This window comes from Ictalurus furcatus, chromosome 16, assembly GCF_023375685.1.
Source record: "Ictalurus furcatus strain D&B chromosome 16, Billie_1.0, whole genome shotgun sequence".
NCBI lineage: Eukaryota > Metazoa > Chordata > Actinopteri > Siluriformes > Ictaluridae > Ictalurus > Ictalurus furcatus.
This window is the reverse complement of record NC_071270.1, coordinates 15,655,008-15,671,070: the sequence shown is the minus strand read 5'-3', so window position 1 is coordinate 15,671,070 and position 16,063 is coordinate 15,655,008. Positions and strand designations below refer to the sequence as shown.

Sequence of the window (16,063 nt, the reverse complement as noted above, 5' to 3'; positions counted from 1 at the left end):
ACTCTTCAAACACACCATATATGTGAACATGTAGGGAGGAAATAGAAGCTGGAATGTCGGTCACCCAGATAATACTAAAAAGGGCCTCCATTTTCTCCAGCATGGAGAAGACCTGGGCTTTGACCCAAGTTTTTAGTCCATCCCCTGGAGCAGTGGAAATAGAGGCCAGAGCTTTGATTCTGTGCTTCTGAACAATGTCACAATAATAGACACAGGCAAATTAGAAGTAAGCCTAATGTGGCGTATTAAGCCCACGATCATGCCCAGACCACAAAGCGTGACCTTAATGCCCCGGTGTTCGTCGGTCCATTATTCCATCTCTTGAGTAACTCTGTGTGATGTTTAATTGCTTTTCTCCAGCAGCTCAAGGCAATAGTAGAGTAAAATTCTACTTCATTACAACAGCCGTGCTCTGCACTGATTGCTCTGGGCATTGCTGGAGCAAGTCGAGATCAGTGGTCCATTCAAGGCATTTAAATGATGACGTGTAGGAACACAAAGTAAAGAGCAATAATGAGGTTATCTTTTGTCTTATGGGTGAATAATTCAGAACTGGTGAATTAAGTTTAAAAGTTACATCAGTATTTGTGCATATTTAAAATCAGGTTTATACAGGTACTTCTTCCATGGCAAAGGCAAAGTCACAACATTCTGTCTTCTTCCTGACGCCACATGCTGAACGCAGTACGAAACCGAATGTCTGAATACGCCTACCCACAGACAGGGATACTTGTATTCTTTCTTACTTTTTTGCTATTTCTTACATTTTTTTTACTAAAAAAGGCTATTAAATATGGAATATTGACCAAAATGTTTCATATCATATTTTAGATTCTTCAGAGTTTGCCATGATGACAGCTTTGCACATTTTGGAAGTCTTTCCACCAGTAATGAGAGAGAGACAGAGAGAGAGAGAGAGAGAGCAGGAGACTACAATATGTGGAAGAAAGTTATGAGTGGAGAGTAGTAGAGGAAAAAAGGGAGAGTAACAGGGTGGGAGGGAAGAATACTGAGAGAAAGGGTGGGAGGAACGGAAGAAGGAAGAGACACTTGCTGGCAGGCAATGCTTCACGCAAAACCCTTATGAATAATGCATGTTCCCTACCTAGACTAACATAGATACATCTCTCCCTCGCTTTTTCTCCTTTTCCCCCTTCCATTTTTAACTCCCACTGTTTCTCTGGAAGAGTTTAATCAGCACTGTAAATGACACATCCTCCTTAGAGGGACTTGCCGCCACTCTTCAGTATAAGGCTCATTAAGTCAAGCTCGACACTGGTGTCAACATAGGTGAAAATGGCTCTTACGTGTGATGTTCATTAGCTTCCTTTTCCAAGCAAAAGCAACACCTGATGTTAATATACCACCAAACTTGCGTGAATCTATTTTTTTAAGGGAGGCTGTTTTAAATGGCCATTATTTAATTCTGACCAATTAGGTGACAGCCAGTGCATGACTCAAAAGATGACAGATGGACAGTGAAGTGTAGGACAGTCAGCCAGGCTTTTTCCACACAGGCATATCACCCTAAAACCATCAGATTCTACAACACTCAGTTATAGTAGGAAATTGTTTTGGATCCAGATGTCATTGCAGGAGCCAGAGGGCTGGAATTAATGCAAGTCATTCAAAACCCTTATTCATACTTCTTGAAGAAAAATGACACAGGACAAAAATAAACCCGAAATTAGCCACTTTAAGTTTGCTGCAGTTTTTTCTAGCCTTCTCAATGTTGAGACAATTTTTCCTACAGTGTGTTGAAGCATAAGAAGGCAACAGCAGTGGTCTAATACACATACTTTTACTCTAACTAGAACTCTTGTTAACTCCATAGAATACTGGCTATTCTATTAAGCCATATACATATCCAATATGCATACATAAAGGACATGAAAATTCATCATACTTGTTAGTCTCCTTTCCATTAGTCAGACGAATAATGAAGAGACCACCTATGTGTCCTTAAAAACAGTTACAGTCACACTCATCCATGTCTATGACTTTTCACCTCTGACCTATTATGGTGCTATTTGAAGAAAAAAGAGATCATTTTAATGTGGTATTCATAACACAATATACTGTATGTTATAATGTGTGACATAAGCCTGTATAAAATATTAATTAATTATAGTTAAATGCAGAACAGTTTATAATGGAAGAACGCAAGGCTTCATAATTTCATGCTACATACTGTAAAGCATTATAACATATGTTAAGACAGGAATGTGACTGAATACCAGTGCATTATTCTGAATGAGCAGATAATCTTAAAGAGATACAAATACAGACATGAATAGAAAGCGCACATTTGTATGTTTTTCTCTCTCTCTCTCGCTAGCTAGCTTAATAGCTAAGTCACTAGAGTGATGTAGTTGAGGTTGAGGAACTGTCAAAGTTCATGAGTCAAATGAAGTAATGTTCCTAAGTTCTTAAGGTTAACAGAAGAAGGAAGTTGTTAAGGTTAATAGTGAGGTTTACCAAGGTGGAATAGCTTGAGTGTACTGCACAGAGCCCTGTTCTGAACCCCACTGAACACCTTTGGGTGATGAATTGGAATGCTGACTGCACCCCAGGCCTTCTCACCCAACATCAGTGCCTGATCTTACTAAAGCTCTTGTAAGATCCCCATAGCCACACTCCAAAATCTAGTGAAAAGCCTTCCCAAAAGAGTAGAGGTTATTATCACAGCAAAGAGGGGCTTATATATAGTATAAGCTACAGAGCCATAGACCTTAACCCTTGTGCGTCCTTATGGACATTTTTGTCTTTTTAATTTTTGTTTTTTTTTATTATTTTGTGTGTGATTATGCAAACAGCATACATTTTGCAAAAGGTGTGTATTTTTATTGGAATTTTAATATTTCACCCTCATTTGCTTTCATAAATCTATTTTAAACTAGGTACACAAAATCGTTACACACAGGACCTTAAGGACAAAAATGTCCCCATTGAAACCCATTCAAACTGCAATATTTAATCCCCGTGACATTCTGTGTAAATAGGCTTTTATTTTGTTGACAGGGTTTCAAAACACTGATTTTTTTTTTTTTTTTAATTCTGAAGTGTGTACTATTTTCTCAGGTTTAGCCTATGGGGAAAATACAGGTGCATCTCAAAAAATTATAATATCGTGGAAACGTCTTTTTATATAATTTAATTCAAAAAGGGGTAATTTAATATATTCTAGATTCATTACATATAAAGTGAAATATTTCAAGCCTTTTTTCCATTTTAATCTTGATGATTACGGCTTACAGCTCATAGAAATCAAAAATCCAGTATCTCAAAATATTAGAATAAAGAATTTATAATACAGAAATGTCGACCTGAGAAGAGCTGTAATCAGATAATTAACTCAAAACACCTACAAAGGTTTCCTGAGCCTTTAATCTCTCAGTCTGGTTCAGTAAACACAACCACAATCATGGGGAAGATGAAAGTAAATTTTGCATTTCATTTGGAAATCAAGGTTCCAGAGTCTGGAGGAAGAGTGGAGAGGCACAGCATCCAAGTTGCTCTCATCCAAGTCCAGTGTGAAGTTTCCACGGTCAGTGATGATTTTGGGTGCCATGTCACCTGCTGGTGTTGGTCCACTATGTTTTCTCACGTAGAGAGTCAATGTAGCCATCTAATAGGAGATTTTAGATCACTTCATGCTTCCATCTGTTGACATGCTTTATGGAGATGCTGATTTCTTTTTCCAGCAGGACTTGGCACCTGCCCACAGTGCCAAAACTACTAGTAACTGGTTTGCTGACCATGGTATTACTGAACCCTGAACCCTGAACCCCATAGAGAATCTATGAGAGATACCAGACCCAACAATACAGACGAGCTGAAGGCCGCTATCAAAGCAACCTGGGCTTCCATAACACCTCAGCATTGCCACAGTCTGATTATCTCCATGCCACGCCACACTGATGCAGTAATTCATGCAAAAGGAGCCCCGAACAAGTATTGAGTGCATAAATTAACATACTTTTCAGAAGGTCGAAATTTCTGTATTATAAATTCTTTATTCTAATATTTTGAGATACTGGATTTTTGATTTCCATGAGCTATAAGCCGTAATCATCAAGATTAAAAGAAAAAAAGGCTTGAAATATTTAACTTTATCTGTAATGCACCTGCACATGCTTTTCCATTTTTCTCAATCTGCTCTATTATAGAGCACTGCAGACTAACTGAATAAATGATGCAGCTTTAATTGTGTGGGTGTGTTTGTATGGATATCATGAATGTTTGGTAATTATGATTAGAACTGATGCAGGTAAAAAAAAAAAAAAAAAAAAAAATCGACGTCAGTGAAGGTGGATAAAAATATTAATATATGATATTTTTATAACAGTTTTTGGACATGGACATTTTTGTCCTCTATGGACCTATGTGTAATTTTTTTTTAATTGACACACAAGTGTTAAAAATCCCTGTCAGTACAGTTGGTTTGATAATATGCAGGTGGAAAGTTTATGGAATCTAATGGAACTAATCATTCTGGTGTGCCATGCAAGATTTCACAATATGCTCTCAAACTAATTATAAGGTAAGAACGAAGCCTGCAGTCAATTAAAAAGAGTTGCAGGATGACCTGACAGTAACAGGTCATTCCTCACACAAGAGTCCTCTGCTGAAGAAGCATTTAGACAAATCAGAACACTTTTGGAACAAAATAAAAGAAAAAGAAGAAATAGAACTCTTTGGGAATAATTCAGCTTAACATGTTCGGTGAGGGAATAGTGAGTATTATCCAAAGGAGACCATACGCATGGTGTACCAGGGCAGACTAGAGGAGAATTTAATCTCATTGGACAAGAAACAGAACTTTATTGTTCATATTTAATGTCATGAAATTGTAGAGGAGGCAGATGCAAGTGCAGATTTTATTGAAGTAAAGAGCAGCTAGAGGCCTGTTTCACGAAGCCAGTTTTGGTGGCTACACAGGTAAGTTTGAGTTTAGTTTGAGCAAACTCTGTTTTTTCAGTCTCACCAAGTTATAATGGTTTTTAGCGGGTTTCTTTGGCATGGTAACTTACACTCCATGGCTAACCTGCTCCGGAGCAGGTTTTCTTCTGGGTAAGAAAACTCTAACCCAACTTGAACCAATCAGCTGTGAGCAAAGTGATATAAATCTGACATCAAAGTTAACCCTTTAATGGTTATAGAGGTGGCTTCACTGTTTATGGAGCTCAGAGCACAAATAATAAAGGCACTTCGAAGGCAGAACTTTTAGGGACAGACACAGTCCCCTGGCTTTTCCCAAAGACCATCTGTACAAAAGATATGGATTTTTGGCAGATGGTATAGATAATCTCGGCCGGCTTATTGAGCCACACATTGAAAATCTGACATGCTGAAGCCGCTTTTACTGTACCACAAACTTTATGTATTGCTTTGTAGCTCTTTGCAAGTGGTACATATGGTCATGCAGTCACATTATTCCTGTCCTAATATATTGTCACAAATTGATGTTTATTTTATTAACAAGTAATTAAAATAATTTACATTTATATCAAATTAAATTACATGAAATATGTTGGGGTTATAAATTTCCAATCTGTTTATTCTCATTGTGAGCCTGTTAAAGTTAACAGCATTTACACAATCAGCCATTTTTCCCAAGCTTTGGCAGCCGGTGTTGCTTTTTGCGGTGTTAGACAGTGCAGTTTTTTGTGGTAAGTGTAGGTTTAAATTTCTCATATGGCCACATGATTTCTTGCTCTTCAACCAGAAGTATTCACACCTGCCTTTTTCCATGTTGAATACCATTGGCTCTTGCTGTTATGTGTATGGCTGTTATGTGTATGTGCACACTGAGTGAACCCTGATATTGGGTTAAAACGTCAGTTGACTGAGAAAGTTGATAACCAGCGTCATGAAACCTATTAACTTTAACCCGGGTTGGATTTGTTTCGGTTTGTCAACTCAAAACTTACTCTGCAACTCTGAGTTTGTACAACATGCTTCGTGAAACAGGCCTCAGATAGCCAAAACAGTGAAAACAAGAACTAAAACAGAATACTAGGCAAAAACATTCAAATAATAAACGGGACTATGGAACACACAACAACATACGAATACAACAACAACAATGACAATCAGGTGCTGAAACACAGGAATTTATATATTGGTGCTAATCAAGGTGAAAAAAGACACCGGTGCAGGTGATCGAAAACATTTGGGCTGGTCAGCTACTTGAGGACTACTCGGCGAGGGAGGAAATCATTGAATGCCTCTGACTGTTTCTTCACTTCCTGAAACCTGTCCATGACAGTATTTACTGCATCACCGCACAAGCCAGAAGGAGAAACATGGGCATTCAATAAACACACTTTGTCTCTCTCTTTTATTCCCGACAAATTAAGCCACAGATGCCGCTCCGCGACCACCAAAGCAGCCATGGAACGGCCAATGGCACCGGACGTCTGCTTCATGGCATGGAGAGTCAAATCTGTGGCTCAGTGGAGCTCTGCAACTGCCTCGGGACCAATACCCTCGCCGCTATCTAGCTTTTTTTAGAAGGTCAGCTTGATAAGCTTGAAGCACAGCCATAGTATGCAAAGCACCACAAGCCTGACCTGCTGCTGCGTAAGCCTTGCCCACTAACTGTGAGGAAACCCTGCACGGCTTTGTAGGCAAGGCTGGCTCCTCTAAGTGCGCTACCATGCTGTTTGAAAGATAGCCCGCAAGCTTCTCTTCAACCCACAGCAGCGCACTGTAACCATAAGTTTTCCCCCCCACGATGGCAGCATAATTTCACATCATGGGGTTAAAAACTGGACTGGAGTACGTTTTTCCCCATGATCTCGACACCTCGGCATGGAGCTTGGGAAAAATAGCGAGCTTCTTGCAGGGAGAGGATTTCTTACCACTGGTGAGGAAGCATTCGTTCACAAGGTGCCTCCTCCTCAGCTGACCATTATATTTTTAACTTCTCCACAGCCCTAGTCACAACCTCTAGCAGCTCTTTGTAGGATTCAGACAGCCACACATGTTGTGCTTCCTCTTCCATCTCCTCAGAGGTGGAGTCGGTGGGATGATTTACCAGTCCGAGGTGAGAAATTGCACTGCAAGCTCCCAATGGAACTGGAGACAAAGAACCTGAGGAAAGAGCAAGCGAAAGGGGCTCACCTGTCTCTTGCTCTTCCTCCAGATCCTCCACAGTCCCCCATGATTTGAGACAGCAGGGTGCCTCTACAGCGGCCAGTCCCGTACCACGAGTCGCAGATGCCTAGCTCCCTTCACTCGAAAAGACAGCCAGCTGAGCCCAGAGTTTTTTCAAGGAGAATTTCTCACAGCCTCATGCAGACAGCCCCTAGCTGGGGGGGTGGGGTGGGGAGGGGGGTATATTCAGATATATACCTATAAGCAGAATACAAGTGTGCCATAGTCAATGATTGTTGCCATAGTGACAGTGTTATTGTACTATATCTCTTGTGTTGGTTATTCAATATGGAGGAGAAGAGAGGCCTGCTGAAGATATGGGAAAAGATCTTCACCTTTATGACTGGGTTTTACCAAATGCACCACACTTCAAGCAAAAAATGGTGAATTTCTCAAATAAATGCACTTTTTGCTCTTGAACAGAGAGGAATTGTTTAGATTTTTATGACCTGTGTGGCCATGAAATGCCCTGTCCCCACATGGAAGAACAGGTATGAGCTTGTTAGGCTGAACCAGGCAAGGAGACAGGAGCAGGAATCTCATCAGCCCCTAGCTCACTTGCAATTCAATGGTTGTTTCAATTTTCTTTATATCACAGCACTATTGAATGCTGATTTCTGGTTGTTCAGAAGGTATTTATTGCTTTTCCATAATAGCACAGCTGATAGTAGTTATGGCTCTAAGGCACACAAAATATAATTGTTGATATGGCAAAGCCTTCTGTTAGGAGATGTTTGTTTAATATTTATGTAAGGAGTCTGAAGTGTCAGCACTTTTTAGCAGTCACTAAGTGTTCTGCCACAAGAGAGTCTTCAGGACAGAGGACTTTTCTCACAAGCTGTGTTTTTGACTTCAAGAGTAAATTTTTAACTTCAAGAGAGAGGAAAAAGTGAGGGAACAACTGTTTATAGCTTCTATAATGTAACTGATAACAGAACCTAACTTGTCTTGTGGATATTCCATAACTTTAAATGTAGCTAGAAATGGTAATGGTAAAACTCATAACATGTTATTCACTAATAAATTAAAAACTATAAGAATTGGCAAATCATTTCTTCTTGTTGGGTATAATAGGAATAAATCTGCTTTGTTGGCCGCATGACACCACCCTATCATGGATTATTCACCCTATCATGGATTATTTCCCTTGTATCAGCATGCTCTGATGTGTTTTTTTATAGTACCTCTAGGTTCAACACTCAAAAGCGTGTCCCCAAAGTCAACTTAAGGTTTTCACCGTAAGTTTTTTTTTTTGCCATTAGCGTTCTATTAGGGATGTTATATGACAGCCTTTCTCTCTTTCTCTCTCAATCTTTTATTATCTCCTACCCCTCATTTTCTCAGTGTGATATCTATCACCTGTCCTGACTGCTTGTTATACACTGGCTGTAGCATAGATGTTGACCTGTGGTATGAGACGCGTCATTGCCACACTATAAATACACATGGATTATTCATCTATCACTTATTCTCCAGGGTCTCCTTTATATATGCACACATTTTCATTATCGCTCCTCTCTGCATTCCTCTTCGGTGCAAGGTCATTTATTATTGGGTTCTCCAACCCTGGGGTGCCGCAGAAGATGTCAGTTTGTGAATAATTTCTTAACTGAGCTAAAGCTTTACTCACTTCTCTCGTTAAAACTTGACACCTTGAGTCTCAGGGACTGACCCTGATGGATTGTTTTTATCATTATTTAGTCACTTCATGGACACCCACTGCGAGTTACTCATTGTGCCTCAATTTCCAGGATTTTATTTTTATTTTTTTACTTTCTGTGCTACGCTAATGTAGACCAGGACAAACTACCTTGCTCAAGGGCATTAAGGAGACAGTTAGTTCCCCAGACACAGCCACACTGTGTCGGAAATTAGCTACGCACTTAACTTCCAAGTCTAAAGCCAACTGCATAGCTCTTTTTGTCACGAGGGAATACGTTGTCATACTTCCTTGGCGGTAGCACAGGTAGCCCAACCTGGATTCCTCATGTACCATAATCAAGGTTTCTCTTGTACCTTACATGCCATACATCAGTGGCACAGATTTCCAAAGTAAAGCAACGCTTTGAACAATTTCTTGTGGTGCTTCCAATAAACAACTGGGTTTTTATTAAAATCTCCATACTCTTCATACATTATTGAACCTCCTCCATGTTCAGCACTGATACAGTGTTGCTCTGATACTCAGTGACAGTAAAGCTTTTTTTTCCCTGAGCTCACATTGTGTGCACACCTGACCACAATCTGCTTTTCTCTCTACGCCTGTCTCACAGGAGCCCAAGGCCAGTTCCCAATTGTCCAGAATGTGACGGTGACAGAGGGAGGGACGGCCAACCTGACCTGTCGCGTGGATCATAATGACAACACCTCCCTCCAGTGGTCAAACCCAGCACAGCAAACCCTCTTCTTCGGGGATAAGAAAGGTGCGTGAAGCTGACCCATCGATGTTAGGACAGCAGGAATCCTAGTGACAAGTGACTTAATGCTTATTGTGTTTCTGTTCTTATTCTGTTCTCTTTCTTTATCTCTCACACCTCTCTTTTTCCCTTTTTCTATCTTATTTCTTTGCTGTGCTCTTGCTCTCTCTCTCTCTCTCTCTCTCTCTCTCTCTCTCTCCCACACAGCAAACTAGGGCAGTGGCATGATTTATGTTGTGGGCTGCTAACATATTACATTTGATAAATGATGCAGGACGCCATACTCATCCAATGGCTTTTAGAGCATTTACAGGTTTTTGATCACATCACTCCCTTCAGAGCATCTACAGGTTTTAAATCAGATCACTACTTTAAAATATCTACACGTGTTAGAGCATCTATGTATTCTAGGTAAGACTGATTACTTAGTCTACATGCCTCATATTAAATAACTATTCTAGGTGATCTACTGGCATTGAAACAACTTTACCTTTAGGAAATCTAGAGAAATCTTACACATCTGCATATATCAGATTGAAAATTTTCCTTTACATTTCTACAGACTGAACCTTTGCATATCAGATAATGATATGCATATCAGATATAGATCAGATAATGGTTTTAGAGCATGTTTAGATCTCGTGTTATAGTATGTTCAAAACTAAATATTGGTACATTGTCAGTCTTAGCTGTTACTTTCTGCAAAGTGTAAGTCAGTTGATATTTTATGGTACAGTGGTGTCAAATTATACAGTTGAAGCCCCGGGGCACGGTGAGGCTTAGTGGTTAGCATGTTCGCCTTGCACCTCTGGGGTTGGGGGAGGCGATTCCCGCCTCTGCCCTGGGTGCGTGGTGTTTTCATGTTCTCCCCGTGCTTCGGGGATTTCTTCTGAGTACTCTGGTTTCCTCCCCCAGTCCAAAGACATGCGTTGTAGGCTGTTTGGCATGTCCAAATTGTGTGAGAGCGTGTGCGATTATGTCCTGCGATGGATTGGCACCCCAACCAGGGTGTCCCCCGCCAGGCTCCAGGCTCCCTGCAACCATTTGTAGGATAAGTGGTATAGAAAATGGATGAATGGATGGACAAGTTATAAGTTAACATAGCACAAGCTTTCAGGTTTCTTATCCTGAATTTATGTTTTGTCACGTAAGGCAGTACAGGTATGATCACATTATTCTTTTATGACTGTATTTTAGCTATAGAAAACTACAATTATGAAATTGTGGCATAACTGCAAATAAAGTAGGGCTTATCTTTTCATCCTTGGCCCTCTTCAAAACAAAGTTATGCTCGTGATAGTGTATAATTATGTGTGCAATCATTTATTCATATCTAATTTTGAACAGTATTTCAATGACTCACTGGCTTTAGTCAGCTTTTTACTTGAGTTTCAAGTTCTGGGAGTCTCTTTCATATTTGATAACTTGCTGCAACTACTGGAAACATTTACCACACACAAAAATCTCACTTACATGTTGTTTCATTCCCTGACTAAATACATGGGTTGTAATTCACACATTTATCTTTAGAAAATCACCCACAAAATACCCACTAGTAGCACACACAGTTGATCCAAGTGCACACAATATAACACAATAATTAAATCACTAAATTCATTTCAGATTTAGGGATAGAAGAGAAATGAGTGCACTTTGGATATCTAATGTATTCTCCCACGTGTCTACATCTGCATCTTTCTGTGTGTTTAGTTGAAACCCACATTCTGAGGTGTTTGTTTTCCACGGTGCGAACCCATGCTTTCTGTTCCGAGGGCCAGAGCAGATTTGTACCTTGTTGAACTCTTCACCTTTGCCTGTAGCTTTCTGTAAAGTGGTCTTTAATCCATTTGTGCACCTCTGCACTCGGCACCAAGCTGGTAATACTTGCCCTGCAATTACACTCTCCCGGGCGAGGGGCGTGATTGAACAACATCTGCTGGAGTGTGTGTATGTGTGTTTAAATGTGTGTTGGTTTGAGAGATACGGGGTACTGGTGTACTTGTCAGTGTTGTGAGCGATGTTATGCTATGTTGATTGCACTGAGTGTGACTTGCAGGTGTATGGAGACTAAACAACTTTAGAAAGTGTTTGGAACAAGAGCTTTTACCAGCAACCAGCCGTCGAGGTTAACGCAAGCCATAGTGTGCATAACTAAAGAGTTCTAAATCTAATAAACTAAATAATGCAAAAACATAACAATGTGGCAGAGGAAGTCATGCAACAGGAGCTTGAGTGAGTCTCAATAATCTAAAGCAGGATCATCAACTGGTGGACCACAGACCAGAGATTATTTCAGTGGCCCGAACAGAGTACTGTAGCAGAGATGATAAACATATGAAAAAATGGCTGTTACTCAGTGACTCTTACTTTTCAAAACATGAACCGTCTCAGCTTCTTTAGCAGATCCTCTATTGTGGCTTGTTTATGTAAATTTATGTCAATTATTTAGCTGAATGAAGCTCATCGACCAGAGACGAGCTATAAGAGTAGAGGTCTTAGTTTAGAAAGGGAACAGTTTTCAGAATCTTTCAATGATTTTTCATTTCATTTACCATCTCTGGTCTGATTTATTGAACTGGTCATATGGATTGTTTTTGGAAAAAAAAGAGTGAATGGATAAAGTATGTTTATTCGCCCCATGTCAAATTCAAAACACACGTTTTGTTTAATGAAATGATCTCATGGTCTCGATTATGGTTGTAATTGTGTGTGGATATAGATGGAGAAGGTTTTTCAAAGATTTTCACACTTCTGATAAATAGATCTTTTATGTTTTAATGTGATCCAGTCCAACTCTAACTCAGCAGCCAAACCACAAGCTCTGTCTGTGGCTGAACAATGAAGTGCTTTTAGCGGAGATTGCCCAGGAGGCTGTGTGTATGTGTGTGTGTGTGTGTGTGTGTGTGTGTGTGTGTGAGTGAGTGAGTGAGTGCAAAGCGCCTCATTCTGCTGCGTGTTATATAAACAGGTGGCAAGAGATTTTTTTTAGCCCAATGGAAGTGTGTGTATGTGTGTATGTGTGTGTGTGTGTGTGTGTTTGAGCGCCTGTGTATGTGTGCCTGTTTAGCCCAGTGGAGGAGTGACAATGAGAAATGGGAGAACGAGAAATGGCAGACATTTTGTTCCTGCCTACAGGGGTATTGTGGAAATGTTTCTCCGTCAGCAATTGTTTCTTGAATGTTTTTCATTTGTGCCTGTGTGTGTGTTTAACATATGCTAGCGACATTTGTTTCATGTATAGTGTATTGTGCTGTGTTATTTTACTCAATAAGAAAGTAGAGCTAGTAAAGTGACGGAGCTTTATTTGGTAAAGGTACTATGTTTTGAAAACCTGTGTTTGCAAAAAATAAAAAATTAATTATTAATTAATTGCATTTTAATTCATATCACAAAATATTTTAATTATATTAGTTCCTCTTAGCATGTTCGCCTCACACCTCCAGGGTCCGGGGTTCGATTCCCGCCGGGGCCATGTGTGTGCGGAGTTTGCATGTTCTCCCCGCGCTGCGGGGGTTTCCTCCGGGTACTCCGGTTCCCTCCCCCAGTCCAAAGACATGCATGGTAGGCTGATTGGCGTGTCTAAAGTGTCCGTAGTGTATGAATGGGAGTGTGTGTGAGTGTGTATGTGATTGTGCCCTGCGATGGACTGGCACCCTGTCCAGGGTGTACCCCGCCTTGTGCCTGATGCTTCCTGGGATAGGCTTCAGGTTCCTGTGACCCTGAAGAAGGAGTAAGCGGTAGAGGATGGATGGATGGATGGATAGTTCCTCTTTCATTTAAAGATAATTAACTTTAGCATTGGTGGGAATTAGCTAATGAATGGCACCTTTCCAAAACCAAACTGGCAATAAGAACTAAATTATAAATCAATTATGCTGTCGCTTTGGTTTCCAAAGTGCTGTCCTCCTGTTTTTTCCCCATGTAGCAATAAGGCAGCTTTGCCTGCTAGCTAGCATCCATATGATCCATAATTAGCTAAATTATTGCTCTGTCCCAATTCACCTACTTATACTATGCACTAAAAGTATGTACTCTTTTTGTGTAGAAAAAAATATACTTTTGAGTGTGTAGCAAATGAGTATGCCTGTACTGGGACATACTAACACATCATGTAACAGTAGAGAACATTGTTGCCCAGAAGACAACGCTGTCACCATAAACAAACTCCTCGTTACATTTCAGCTCTTCTTCATTCATTATTCCTTATGTAATTTATACCATATCATTTAATTTACCATTCCCTTCATTTATTTTTACACATTTCATTTACACCTCTCTAAAATCTGTGTCCACAGATCCACACTTTGAAAATCTACCTGAAATAGTGGACCATCCGGGTACCTTTGGGATACTCATTTCAACATAGTACAATTTGGTAGGTAGGTAGATAGATAGATAGATAGATAGATAGATAGATTGATTGATCGAGCGGTCTATCTATCTATCAATCGATCTATCCCAGTGGGGAAATTAAGGTGTCTTCGCAGCCAGGTACATTAAGTATAGTCATAATACAATATAATACGTCTTGTTAGTCGATATGATTCTCTCATCTGGTTACGTTTTTTTGGTTTTGTGGGTAATGTTGCTCAAAATACCTGTGCTTTGTTTCACTGTGGCACTTAACATTGGCCCTCTTAATAATCACAAATGTCTCATTGCAAATTAAGCACATAGGTTTGGTCCTTCTCTAGGGAGAATAAATGTATACTTGTCCAGTCATTTTTAAACACACTGTCAACCCTCCCTTTCTTTGGATCTGACCATTTGGAACTGGCCATTTTCATAGCTCTGCCGACGTTTACTAATTTGCTAATGCCACTCACCAAAACAAATTAGCTACCTGACAAACGTCAAATATTGAAACATTATTACTTTAGGACCGGAGAGTTTGGAAATGCAGCGTTGTCATAGTGATGCCATTACGCTGCTCATATTGGACATTGTTGTCACATGCCAACAATTAAGAACAGAAGGGGAGCGAAAGTACTAAAGTACTTGCTCATATGATTCTGTTGCAAGCATTTATAGTGTCTCAAAACTGTGCATTTCATAGTACCTCCCCCATCCGCCCCAATATCTTGTTTATTTATCTTGTTTATTTATCTTATTTATCTGTTTATTCTTCTTGTTTATTCTATGTACATGTTGGCACGGAACAAAAAAAAGGAGTGGCTCTTAATTTCATTGTACATGTGTATAGTGACAATAAAAAAAATTTTCATTCATTCATTCATTCATTCATTTAACCTGCTGAAAGGTTTACGGGCCATCCACACCAAACGTTTATACACGTATACTTACATAATCATTTAGCCAGGTGTCAGGTAACTAGCAGAAGGTTTAGATCTTGGTCTGGATTGGACTGTCCTTCGGAGTACCCCTGATGTACAGATTACAAAATTGTATAAAATAGAATTTTATATTTCAAACACCTAGTTGAAATACATTCAGATATACTGTGTGTGTGTGTGTGTGTGTGTGTGTGTGTGTGTGTGTGTGAGCGCGCGTGCATGCGTCCGTGCGTGGGTCCGTGCGTGTATGTGTGTGTGTCCCTGCTGCTGCATGTAAACAGTCTGGCCCCCAGTGAGTGCAGGCAGGGTAACACCACATGACTTCTCCAGCTGCTCCATTCAGCCCAGAGCCTGGCTGCCTCCACCATCGCTCATAATTACATCTCCCGTAATTACAATGCAGACGAGCTGGCCTGCTCTCTGTTGGTTTTGTTTATTGTTTTGCTTTTATTCTATTCTCCCTCTTTCTGACTCTCTCTGCCATTTTTTTTTCAGTGTAGGAGTGTAGTGTTGTTTTCTTAGCCAAATTAGTCAGCATTTTCAAAGTCATTTCTGACTCTTCTGCATCTGTTCATCACATTTAATACAAATACGTGTTCATGAGGATACAGTTTATTTCACTTATTGCACTTTTTCTCATCCATCCTGTCAAGCCTTCTGTCATAACACTATACCATCCCTTTTCACACTCTTGACTTTCTCTCACTTTCTGTCTCTCTCCTACACACAGACACACACACACACAAACCTTAAACAGGCTGACTGCTTAATTCAGCATTTAATAGCCATCTTTATTTTTCTTTGCAGGGCTGCTGCTTAATAGTTCCTGATAAAAGTATGTCAATACCCATAGTTCCTTCTGCACTTTATGTGTGTGTGTGTGTGTGTGTGTGTGTGTGTGTGTGTGCACGCGCGCATGCGCGCGTGTGTGTCTGCCAGTGTTTCGCTTCTGAATTACTCTGAAGTGCATTTCCTGTGCTCATTAGACCAACAAATCATCTCATTTACGACATGTAATGGTGTATTATTAATGAATAATGCAGATGTCTATGTGTGAACAAGTGTGTTCGCTTTACTGTAGCTGTTCCTGGCATATTTGACTCCGCCCTTCACTTCCCAGCTAAATGAATGACCTGTTAGCTAACAAGCTAGTGGAGAGTGGTTGCTTCTGGCTGTTAGGGATTTACTGAG

The 16,063-nt window shown here is 40.1% G+C and overlaps 1 protein-coding gene across 3 annotated transcripts in view; it reads left to right on the top strand.

Annotated features, from left to right (window-relative positions):
* The window catches only part of cadm2a (cell adhesion molecule 2a), a 439,927-nt gene that overhangs the window by 354,504 nt on the left and 69,360 nt on the right, over positions 1-16,063 (top strand). For all 3 annotated transcript variants that reach the window (XM_053644759.1, XM_053644758.1, XM_053644760.1), the window contains one exon: positions 9,435-9,584. In XM_053644759.1, coding sequence (XP_053500734.1) covers positions 9,435-9,584 — 150 coding nt within the window. The remainder of the gene's footprint in view (positions 1-9,434; positions 9,585-16,063) is intronic.